The following is a 12,175-nucleotide window of genomic DNA, read 5'->3' as shown; positions in this document are numbered from 1 at the left end:
GTCTTCTTTCAGATATATTATGCACTGCTACCACATACGTCTCAAGAATGAAGTAGGTTGTCATATTCAGACTTATAATATATTACTACCACATTCACTTCATGGAATGGAGCATATTCAATGGCTCAAATTTCATGACTTTTCATCAAACACCCATTATTTTGCCTTAGCCATCACAATATCATCAATACATGCATTAAGATCCAATCTCAACGTATTATCCATATAAAGGCGTCTTAGGCATAAATTGATGGGACTTGAACCTAACATATTATCATCCTTTTTGATAATATTGTTCTTGAGGAATAAATCTAAAATATAAATGGTTCCAAACCAATTATTTTTCCTCAAATCCAATAATAATTATATTATTAGTAGCAAAAGAAAGATAATATAAAGAATTACTAACCTTGAAATTCTTCAGATTTATAATCTCACCTTGTTTGGCAGAGTCTCGTGCTGATAACGTGTTATAAAATAATAAATAACAAAGAAGAAGAGTAGAGAGAATAGAGAGAGTGATTCTTATTTCTTCTCTTGAGGGATAAGAGATCATAAGCTTGTAAATACAACGAACAAAACCTCTCTATTTATAGGGGAAATTTACTTCTAGTCTGAGTAAAAGACATTCACTATGTAAATACATTTATAATAGATTTAATTTTTTTTCTAACTAACGTACAGTTCAAGTTTGAATATTCTTGTAAACTAAAATGTATTGCGTCGGATTTTGGCGGTAACTAAGATTTCTTTTTTTATGTTAGTTGTTACTTTTCTATTTTATAAGTATTTTCTTATTGGTTAAACCGAAAACCAAACCGTTAAGGACAAAAAATCGATAAACCGAAACCGATAAGAAAATATCTTATTGGTTGGTTATTGGTTTTACATATTTAAAAATCGATAATCAATAAACCGAACCAATAATACATAAAATCGAACTGAACCGACCCATGCACACCCCTAGTAACCACAGAGACCAATTTATGTTTATGAAAACAATTCTCGTCCAATAGTTTACGGCTTACCAACTGATGTCGCATCGGCAACTAAGATTGATAAACTAATTGCTTACACAATGGAATAGAGATAGAGAATACCTATAATTAATTAACCTTAAATTAGCTAAAAGCTCAATTCTTGATTTTTTTTTTTTTTTAAAACAAGACTTGAGGCAAAGGTAGCAGATTTAACAAAGGAATTTGCATAGCAGACAAAATGCGACATGTTTTAATTTATAGATTATAATGTGAGGGTGATAGACTTTTCTTAGGTTGGCCGGGGATGCTTTCGTTTATCGGATCGATCGCGGTCGTCAAGTTAGGACTCGACATTCTCATTCATGTAACACCCCAACTTAGGAAAAGTAGTCCCACATCGGAACATAGGAGAGATGTTGGATATATAAGTAAACAAGCCTTTTAGGTCTAGGTCTAAAACGGATAATATCACTGGTGGGCTGGATCAGAGCCACTCGGTGGGACAAATCTCATTGAGGATGCTGAGTCCATAAGAAGGGGTGCAACACCCCAACTCCGGGGAATACATAGTCAGGGTCAAAACACCCCAACTCCGGGGAACACATAGTCGGGGTCAAGATTTCTTGGAGTACCCACAAGACGCACTAGAGAATCTTTATCAGTAGGAACATTATATGGCAATTAAGAAAATGTGATTTTGTCCTGCTCCTTAAAGACAGAAAGCACAGCATATCAAGATTAAGTGGAGTATCTGTAGCACCAACATAATACTCCTATTTCAATACCAAAACACCTAAAAAATGGAGGGCTTGTACAAAGTTGCAGATGTATTCATTTTCTAGTTTCAACAACAAAGGCATATGCATTCACCATCATTGACCCGATCTTTATATATCGAGTTGATTTTTCTCCTACATACATAGTAATACCAAGTCCACTTCCATTATCACAAAAGACCCAATGAAATGATGAATGTGACAGCACTCTGCACTCACTGAGTATTGTGTTTGTACATAAATATCGTGAAATGAAACTACGTATTGCTGTTTGTCTTTATGTAAACACACGGTCATCTCAACTTAGGATGGCTGCCCTAGTCCAAATTCAAAGCCACCGTGTTCTTCAGTTCGAATCATAGTCAATTATCTCTCTTAAACATTGCTTTAGTATAGAGACTATGACAGACATATCTGGTCTTCTTCTCGAATCTAGAGAAACACAAGCCATTGCCAATTCCACAACTTTCCTCGATGATTTGACATCAACCTCTCCTTGTAATCTTGTATCGATGACTTTTGAAACATCTCCTTTCTCAAGCATGTCATTGACCCACGTTACTACATAAATCTTGTCTTGTTTTCCAAGTAAATGCCGGCCTGTTACTATTTCCAACAGAACAACACCGAAACTGTACACATCACTCTTTTCCGTAAGCTTATTTGATCTATAGTACCTGCAGGTTAATTCGAGTGTTAATGTCTGGATTAACATTGAAAATCAGATAGCTAGACTCATCATTCTTTTTGGGACAGACTAATAGGGAGCACGTACTCAGGGTCAAGGTAGCCTGGACTACCCGCGATTATGGTGGTAACATGACCTCCCTCTCCAGTTGGCAAAATCCTTGACAAACCAAAATCAGCAAGCTTTGCTTGGAATTTATCATCTAACAGAATATTGCTAGACTTGATATCTCTGTGTATTATTGGTGGCTGGCAACCGTGATGTAGATACTCCAATCCTGTATTATTTCGGTTAAAATTAAAAACGTCAAATATATAATTTATCATACTAAACCTGAAGTAGAGATTGAAAATTCATCAAGTGGTGTACCTTGTGCTGCATCCAGCGCTATTTGAAGTCTTTCCTCCCACGTTAAAGGTTTTGGATTTTTATCTGCACACCAATTAAATTACTCCCCCGTCCCAATTTAAGTGGAATTGTTTGACAGAACACGAAACTCAAGAAAAAAAAAATGAATGAAAGACTTCTAAATCACTTACCTGATAGTTGCATGTCTAAGCTTCGATTGGGCATGTATTCGTAAATGATACCAATATGAGTTCCCTCAACGCAATACCCAACTATAGATATCAAGTTCTTATGATGAATGCTCATCAGGAGACTTGCCTGTCAAATTGGTTTTAAATACATATAGTAATAATTATTCAGTCAGTCTTCTGTACTAAAAATTACTTCAGTTTACCTCAGCACGGAACTCCTTAAACCCTTGAGCAGAAGATGGGGATAGCATCTTAACAGCCACGTCACGGTTATCGACATAGCCAAGATAAACTGTACCAAAACCTCCTTTTCCAAGGACTTTCTGGAAGTTATTTGTCATGGGTAAGACCTCTGAGTATGTGAACTGCCGGCTTTTCAACTCCAATGCAATATTTGGACTCGGTTTTCTCTCCGTTTCAGTGATCTTCCCAGCTGTTAGACAAATTAGGTTAATTTCTTTAAGTAACATATCATCTTGCAAGTCCTAAATCTTATAGTTTGTCGTGTGAATTTGCTGACCTTGCTGGTTTTTCTTTCGGATCATCCAAAAAAGTACTATTAAAGCCAAGAGGCCCAAGACCACCACGGATATAACAATTGATGCCAGTGCTCCAGCACTAAGCTTCTTTTTTTCTTCCCAAATTTGTCACCACCTTCATCGTAGCTGTATGTCAAAAGAAATAAAAATCTCACTGAAGATATAACTAAGTAAATAAAAGACTTGAGGGAAATGAATAACTAATTGGTCCCATAATTCAACCTGTGACCACTTATTTGGGAAACTATATCACCGGGGAGAGAATTTTCATAGATGCTTTTGTATACAAATAAATTAATTCAGGGTTTCTGAGAGTCGAACGAAACCTCAACAAGAGAGATCGATTTCTTGATTTTGCCAGCAACTCTTCAGGCATTTGACCGGAGAAACTGTTTCCTTTCAAGTCTCTGTCACAAACAGAACCGAATTACTATGTATCTTCGAATCAAGTAAATACAATTGAAAAGGAGGAGGCCATGAGTAAATTACAGGACTCGTAAGAAGGCTAGGTGAGACAGAAAGGCAGGCACCTCCCCTGTCAGTTTATTGTTTGACAAGTCCCTTCAACAGAAACACAAGAATAATGCCATAAGTACTAATGATCGAAAAATTACTTCGTGCGTTGAGACTTGAAGTCTATATACTTACAGCGACTCTAGCTTTGTGAGATTTGTAATATAAGGCGATATAGTCCCATGTAATTCACTTGAAGATAAGTTTCTACACACTCAACAAACTTTAAGTTAGTTTCATCATCACTGAGAGGACCAAAACAAAATTACAACTAAAGAAATTTGAAAGGTGATGCGGTATAAGGAGAATACAAGGATATAACTCTTGGAGGATTCACATCATATTTGCATGTGACGCCATTCCAAGTATCATCTTCAGAGCCGCACGGATCTCCTTGCCAGTTCTTTTTAACTCCATACGTCGATTTGACATTCATAATAGCCTCAACTAATAGCAAAATAAATGTTAGTGATCCAAATTCTAGTAGCCTAAAAAGACAAATTCTCCTGGAACCTACCATCCAGGTCATACGTTTGAGAGGTTATGAATTGCCTGACCACTTTATAAATCTCAAGGGCATTGATGGTGGGGGGACGAATTGAATTTCCCGTTTTATTGAGGGTGATTTGGTACTTGGCTCTTGGCGTTAGAGGTGATGTTGAAAAAACTGTGGTTGAGGACAAATAGTCCGGAGCTAATGGTTCATCAAATAATTTTCCATTAACATATATGTTGAATTGCCTATTCACATGGTCGGCTTCAATCTCCGCAAAGTGCAGGTAGATATATTGCTCGTCTGTTGCATTTGCAGGTTCCCACGAAAATGATATTCCATTTTCGCCCGCTATTGCTGTGCTCAGCACCTTTGGTGGTGGTCGATAAGCGTTGCCATGCTCCAAGGTGTTATCTATGGGTAAAGATGTACTCAATGGCACCGTGTTTTCCACGTTATTATATGGAAACCATAAGCGGTCGTATATGTCATCTTGGTACCTGAATCACCACGGAGAGAGTTCAGTCAAACCTCTATATTCTGTTATAGAAGATATATAATAAACCGTTCATGTCTTTGTGAAACATCAAATATTCTGAAACAAATACAGTTTTCAGATGATTAAGGAGTACTATTTGATTACCTAACTAATTGAGAGGATGTTGATCCAAGATCAAGGCGCATGACATTCTGTAGTGACCCGGATTTGGTCTCGTACATGCTTGAGTTCAAGAGTCTCAGTTCAAGTGTGGAAATAAATGGTGTTCCTCGCCCAGTATTTACTAGACACACATGTACAAAATCCGATGAGAGAATGTGTATGATCTCTCTAAGTAACGGACTTGAAGCATTGTCGATTTTAATCGTGTCCCAAAAGTCAACTCCAAGATGAAGATCGAAATTTGGTGGTTGACTTTTCCCGTCATAATTTCCGTACAAAAATCTTGTCCTGATCAGGTATTTCTTTCCTTTTCCTTGAGAAAATCTAATAGTGTAGCAATTTCTTATTCCTTGAGGAAAACTTGTGAGGGTGAACAACTGTTGTTCCAGGCCATTAGCCTGAAACTCGGTCGAGATAGTACCATTAACACCTGTATCCATGAACCCTGAATCCGGTACATAGTGTAGTCCGGTAGCTGCATCCATGTAGTTGGGACCTTGAGGAGTTCCACAATCTATGCTTATGAATCCTTAACAATTATACTGAAGAATATTAGAAGCTTCAATACAATCAAAAATCCTAAAAGAAATGAAAAAAATTCATAAATGAGTTGAATGATAAAGTTATACCTGATTGATCAATTTGGGCGTTGGCATCAAGTGCGAAGAGAGAAATACAAATTAGAAAGGCAAAAATCAAGTCTTTCGTCATTTCACTATTTCAGTTTTGAGGCTAAGCAAAACTCTAGATTCTTGATTACTAGAACAGGAAGTAATTAACTAGCTTAATTACCATCTTAATTATATGCATAACTCAGAAGCGTCACCATTTTTTTTTTTCTTTTATTAATTTTACAAGAAATACGACTTTAGAATTATCCAGAAAGTGAAGTGAGAATTAAAATAGTTAAGCTTAATTCTGAGAGAGATTGACTTTTCTAATGATGACAATCTTGATAATTAAGTTCCTTTAGATTTTTTGTGTTAAATGATATAAGAAAATTCTATTAGATGGCATCAAGCAGTGCATCAGGGAGCGAATGTTCTCTAAACCAACACCAGGGAGAATAGAAAGGATAGCTCGGTGCACAAAGCATCTTGCGTTTAGCAGGGTCTGGGGAAGGGTCATATTCCAAGAGGTGTGATGTGGACAATCTACTCTAATACAAGCGTGAATGACGGCTTTCACGGCTCGAACCGTGACCATTACCGTTCGTCCAATGCTCTCCTTCAACACCAAGGAGCATGCACATTCCAAAAAATAATCACAACTAGTTGCAGGGACCAGGTCTAGTCAACTAAAAGAGACTAAGTAAACATACTACTTTGAGAACATGAATTGGAGTTGAAATCCCATTAAAATATCGGTGATTTCTCTCCTTTCATATGCACCAAAAAATAGCAGAAAACACCATTTGCAGTTTCTCCTTGAGATGTTGAATTACACAAATAGAAAATTGTCAATAGTAGAACTATAGGATAGAATTCAAATAAATATCTTTAAATTTGAATACATCAACCACTGCTTGGTCTAAAGTATTTCAAGAGGGAAACATTGTGACAGTGACAATGAAAAGCGATGATATCAATTTAATCATGAAGTACTGCAGATGGTTTATGAGATTAAAATCTAACATCTATACAATAGATACATGCATAGCACGAAATTAAAATAATAGCTTATCGATCATGTTGGCTGAGGAACATGAGATTACAAGCTCCGAATTTAAATGAAATATTTAGAAAAAATGTCAACCATTTGATTTTCTAATACTGGAATAACATACAGATCACAACTTACAAAAGTCACATAGACATGGAGGGAGGATAATATAAAGAAAAAAGTAGACCATAAAGTTGCTCAAACCAATCCCCACAATAAATTCTTTGATGCAGAGGGCAATCACTTCGGAACAAAAAAGCTCAGGCTAAAACTTGTGTGGGTACTTTTTTAGCCAAGCATCAGCTCCAGAAGCGAACGGAGACCTTGGATTTGATGAGTTCAATCAAAACTAATCATTTTTCGGTACAATACATAAATATACATGTGAAATTCACTAAAACAACAACAAATTTAAATTCTGAGAACCTTAAAGGTTGAGCTCATCAAGTAAACATAATTTTGGGTCCGCCTCAGCTCATGCCTCCGCTTAGAACTTCACTACCATCTACGCGAGTTCTCCTTCTCTCTCTCATCATTACTCAATCTTCCACGCACACAAGAAAAGGCAAAAGGGTGAGGCTTTTGAGTGACTCAACGTTGAATAATACTTTGTATGATCGCTGCAATCACTGTCACCTCCGACACTACTTCCCTCTCTGTCGCTTTCCAATTCAGACACCCCTGGCTTGAAAATGAACAACCCATGACTAGAACCAGGTTCACAAAACAACCAAGAATGCACATCCCAAAATACTTGTACGTGCTGCTCGTTCACTAGTACCGTCTGATTTCCCCTGAATTTCCACTGCAAATTCTTTATGTGAATCAAAATAATCCCATCTATACTTATCCACATTTCAGGATCTCTTGGCCCTGAAGTTGAACTTTCTACAACAATATCACTTTCTTTTTTGTTGTTTTCGAATTTCGCCCTTGTTGAGAAACTTTTCTTACCAAAAACATGCTCCTTTTTGTAAAACAACAATGCATCTACAAGAGCTGGCCTTGATTTTGTTCTCTTATAAGCCTTTTTCTTGTAATCACCTAACAATAAAACAACTTCTTCCTCTGCAACCAACGCGACGTAAAAATCTTTAAATGGTTCAGGACTACCAGAAAATTTTGCTGATCTTAAATCCCAATAAGCCTCCAATTGATTTCCATCAACCTCAAACGTTTTGTAACCTTTTTTGGCCCAAAAATGCCAAGGTTTTAGATCAATCTTGCAAGTTCGATGATCGTCATTTTCTACGCTATCAACCAATATGGTAAGGCAATGATTCATCACATTCTTTCTCCATATAACTGAAACGTTACGCCAATATCCCCCTATATGAGACTGATAAACACACGTAACGCTACCCTGAGCATTTTTAGGATCTACAGGATCATCTTTTAATTTTTGAGCAATTGATGGTTGTGATGAAAATGATTTTGCCCCACGATGAGGCATTTCTCAGATTCTTAATAAGTACATAGAATTGATCCTGAACGTCAAATAACTTACATTCTTTGAATAACACCCTTTGTTAATGATAAAATCTCAACAAAGATAGGAATCAGCGACTGACGAATTATATTTCATCAGGAGACATCAATTGCCTTAAACATTTCGAAATGGAGGAATGGGATTTAGGTATGAACAATGTAAGAGATTATTTTCCAGAAAATCCTTTGTAATATTTTGTCGAATTTAGATGGAAATTCAGATAGTAAAATTTGTTTATTTTGGAGAAAATAAAAATTCTCTTGCTACAAGCTAGGGGAAAAAAGGTTCTGGGGTAAGGAAGGATCCTACCCCTAGGTTAGAAAATTTTGATAATCAAAAAGTATTTCATTACCAATATATTAGGAACATGTTTGAAGATATGAGGGGGAAATTAATAAATAGTCAATTGGTAGCTATGTAATTAAAAATAATTAATATTTTAATATGTCATTTTTAGAATTTGAAATTTAATGATCATAGCTATTTTTCGATGACAAGACTAAAAAATCTATTCCTACATATATGAATGGAAAAGAAATTAATGCCCATTGATCATAGCCTTTTCCCTCCTTTGCTTTTTTCCTTTTTCTAAAAAAAGAAAATAATACTATAATTAAAATATTTTTTAAAAAAACTCATTGATGACATTTTGGTCGTGCCTTATCAAAATAGCCACTATTATAAGATTTTGAATCACACCCAAAACTTTGTGATAGTGATTCTTTCTTTGGAAAAATTACATTATTATACTATAACTTAGCTTATTATAACTATTTAAAATTTTATTTTTTTAATAATTATATAAATTTCTCAATTTACTTAAAAACTCGGATACATCATCTAAGAATGTGATGTATCCATGTAAAGTTAAGTAATATATTTGAGAGAATGTGGTGTTCTATTTAAAATTAAGTGATGTAGCCGAATGAATATGATGTATCCATATAAAATTAAGTGATATATCAGAAAAAATAATTCTGAAAAGGTTGAGATAAAAAATAATTAGCTCCAAAAGAGTTAAGGATTCATGTAACTTCTACTTTTTTTTTTACCTTTTGCAATTTTTTGACCCATCGAGCATATTTTATTGATATGACTATTTTTCCTATAAAGAAGACCTTCCAAAAATAACTAAAGTTTGAGCTTAATTAGAGATCTAGACCAGCAGTTTGCTAAATTACGATTCATAGCTACAATTAAAAGGAGTAAAATGGTGAGCGAGATCCGGAAAAAAGATTAGAAATGCTAGGTTGTATCATAAATGTAATTGATGTTGTGTTCGTTGTATCATCGAATACACTTGATTTAATTGAAGTGAGGATTGAAAAACGAACACAGTTAAAACTATTATTTGAAAAGGAATATAATTGATACAAGTGATACATGTTTGCTTGTATATGATATATATAGTTTGATACAAGATTGTATGTTGATACAATCATTAGAGTGATACAAGTATCTTGTTCTTTGTATTTTGGCATGATACAATTGATATAAACAAAGCAACAAGAGAGGAAAGGGAGAGAAAGAGGAGAGAAGCGAGCGAGAGAAGGAGAAAAGAGAGAGAAATTTGCTATATAATTTTAACTATAGTCTCGTTTGATAATTTTTTGAGAAAATGGTCAAAAGCCTCCCCAACCTTTACCTCAAATTCCAACTATACACTTATACTTTGCAGGGGGCCTATGACCCCCCTAAACTATTTTAAGGTGGAATTATTAACCCCCCTCCCTGAAAACTGACAACCAGTCATTGAGAATGTGGTGTGTGATGCACGCGCTGCCACGTCATGTCACGTTATTGCCACGTCATTTTTTCTTTTTTTACTCTAAAAAAATTAATTATTTAACTTTATTATTTCTTTTTTCCTTCCCCATTTTTCATTTTTCTCCATTTTCTTCTTCAACCAATTTCATCTTCTTGGGTCAAAAATAGAATTCTTGGGGAAAAAAATGGTGGATTAATGAAATTCTTGAATGATGGGTTAATGAAGTTCTTGAACGGCAGATTAATGAAGTTTTTGAATGGCGGATTAATGAAGTTCTTCAACCCAATTTCATCTCTTTTTGCTCAAGATCGTCATTAATGGCGAATTCTTCCCCATTATGGAAATTCAAAGCTTTAACCTCGCCGTTAATAGCGGATCTTGAGCAAAAATACAGAAAAACGGAGAAATGGGTTGAAAATTATACATGGGTACGGTTATGTTGAAAATTATATATGGCATTGTGAAAATTCAAAACTTTGAGCTTGCCATTAATGGTGATCATTAGCAAAAAAGAGAGGAAATCGAAGTTCTTGAATTTTTTCAAGTTTTTTGAATCAGAGTTTCCGATCTTCCTCATTCAAGAATTCATTAATCGGAGAAATCTTATTGTTTCTTTAGTTCAAGTGTTTCTTGGTTTCAGTTTCGGAGCAAAAAAAATTTCTTGGTTTCGGAGAAATCTATTAATGAGGAAGATGAGAAACTCCATTAATCAGTTCTTGAATTTTTGTTTTGAAAAAGAGAAAAGAAGACATGATGTGGCAATTAGAATTCATTAATAAAAAGTAATAATTAAAATATTTATTATATTATTAAAAGTAATGACATGACAATAAGAAAATAAAGAATTTAAAGTGAAATGAAGTAAACTGACGCGCCTATAGGCGAGTGTAGTCACGTCCAGTGACAGGTTAGCAAATGGGGGATACTAAATTCAGTAAAAATAAGTTTAGGGGTAATAGGTCACCTTTAAATATTAAGTATGTAGTTTAAATTTCTATTAAAGGTTAGGGGTAATAAACTATTTTTTCTATTTTTTTTTTTAAATTATTGCTATGTATAGTAAATAAATAACACATATTTTTTTTATATTATGTAAAACAACAACAACAATATATGCAGTTAAATTTCACAAGTGAGTTTTGATCTAGAGAGAGAAATGCGTGATTGTTTTCAAAAGACACTTGACTCAAGTTTAACAAATTCAAATACGAGAAAAATAGTAAAAGAAAATATGATAACTAATTAGCTAAAGAAAATTAATAATCAGCCACAAAATTATGTAATATTATGTGATGCTAATAAATGGTTATCCTACTTAAAAAAAAAAAAAAAAATTGCTTACTTTTTAGGAGTCTCTGAAAACAAATTAGTAAATTCTTTTCCTTTTTTTCTGTGAATTTATTCAATGATTATTTACTTGACAAGAAGTCAGAAAAAGCAATTTCACAAGTATGAATTTCTTTCCCCCCAAATTACTAGTTTGATCTTTCAATCTTGTTTAATTACTCTAGTCCTATTACTGGTAAAAGTAATCAAAGAGCCAGATGGCGACGACGCCGATGATGCCGCCGAACGCCGACGGAAGTGCACCGGCGGCGCCACCCCTACCTGGAACGGACATGACGAGCATATGCTTCAGAGACCAGCTGTGGCTGAATACATATCCACTTGACAGAAACCTAGTGTTCGACTATTTTGCACTTTCCCCTTTCTACGATTGGACTTGCAACAACGAACAACTCCGTGCCCGCGCCATCCACCCCCTCGATTTTTCTCATATCTCGTATGATTTTCTCTCCCTCATTTTTATTCTATTACTTAGAGCTGTATAATACAGCACACTGTAGCTTCGGCCACTGGCTTTTCATCCAAGCGCGATACCAATTGTGTGAATCAACATTTCCTAGTTTGAACAACAATGTCATCAGTAACCTAAATATCCGTCCGCCCAACTTATTAAACTAAAAATAGCTGGCAGATTGTATTTGTATAATCAGTGTATAGTCTATATAATCTATGTAGACAGGCCAGAAAAAGTAAACAGTAAATTTGTCCAGCTATTTGTGT

General features: G+C 34.9%; 3 protein-coding genes across 3 annotated transcripts in view; 1 reads left to right on the top strand and 2 right to left on the bottom strand.

Annotated features, from left to right (window-relative positions):
- Window positions 1–1,760: 1,760 nt before the first annotated feature.
- On the bottom strand, window positions 1,761–6,127 carry LOC107861771 (senescence-induced receptor-like serine/threonine-protein kinase). The gene is given in 14 exon segments (XM_016707139.2): window positions 1,761–2,433; window positions 2,532–2,721; window positions 2,814–2,876; window positions 2,984–3,110; window positions 3,187–3,416; window positions 3,504–3,610; window positions 3,613–3,648; window positions 3,849–3,929; window positions 4,012–4,083; window positions 4,171–4,242; window positions 4,347–4,482; window positions 4,553–5,028; window positions 5,172–5,718; window positions 5,819–6,127. Coding segments are annotated over 14 exon segments (2,550 nt in total). The 5' UTR covers window positions 5,901–6,127; the 3' UTR covers window positions 1,761–2,102.
- A 799-nt stretch (window positions 6,128–6,926) lies between these two features.
- Window positions 6,927–8,715, bottom strand: LOC107865802. Its single transcript, XM_016711991.2, has one exon. The coding sequence runs from the start codon at window positions 8,302–8,304 to the stop codon at window positions 7,387–7,389; it is 918 nt and encodes a 305-aa protein (XP_016567477.1). The 5' UTR covers window positions 8,305–8,715; the 3' UTR covers window positions 6,927–7,386.
- A 2,667-nt stretch (window positions 8,716–11,382) lies between these two features.
- Window positions 11,383–12,175, top strand: part of LOC107861773 (mediator of RNA polymerase II transcription subunit 6) — an 8,550-nt gene continuing 7,757 nt past the window's right edge. Inside the window, exon 1 of the mRNA XM_016707141.2 lies at window positions 11,383–11,891. Coding sequence (XP_016562627.1) covers window positions 11,653–11,891 — 239 coding nt within the window. The 5' untranslated portion in view covers window positions 11,383–11,652. The remainder of the gene's footprint in view (window positions 11,892–12,175) is intronic.

The sequence above is a fragment of the Capsicum annuum genome, chromosome 3, assembly GCF_002878395.1.
Source record: "Capsicum annuum cultivar UCD-10X-F1 chromosome 3, UCD10Xv1.1, whole genome shotgun sequence".
NCBI lineage: Eukaryota > Viridiplantae > Streptophyta > Magnoliopsida > Solanales > Solanaceae > Capsicum > Capsicum annuum.
Note: the sequence above shows the minus strand (reverse complement) of the source record. Positions and strands in the feature narration are given on the sequence as shown.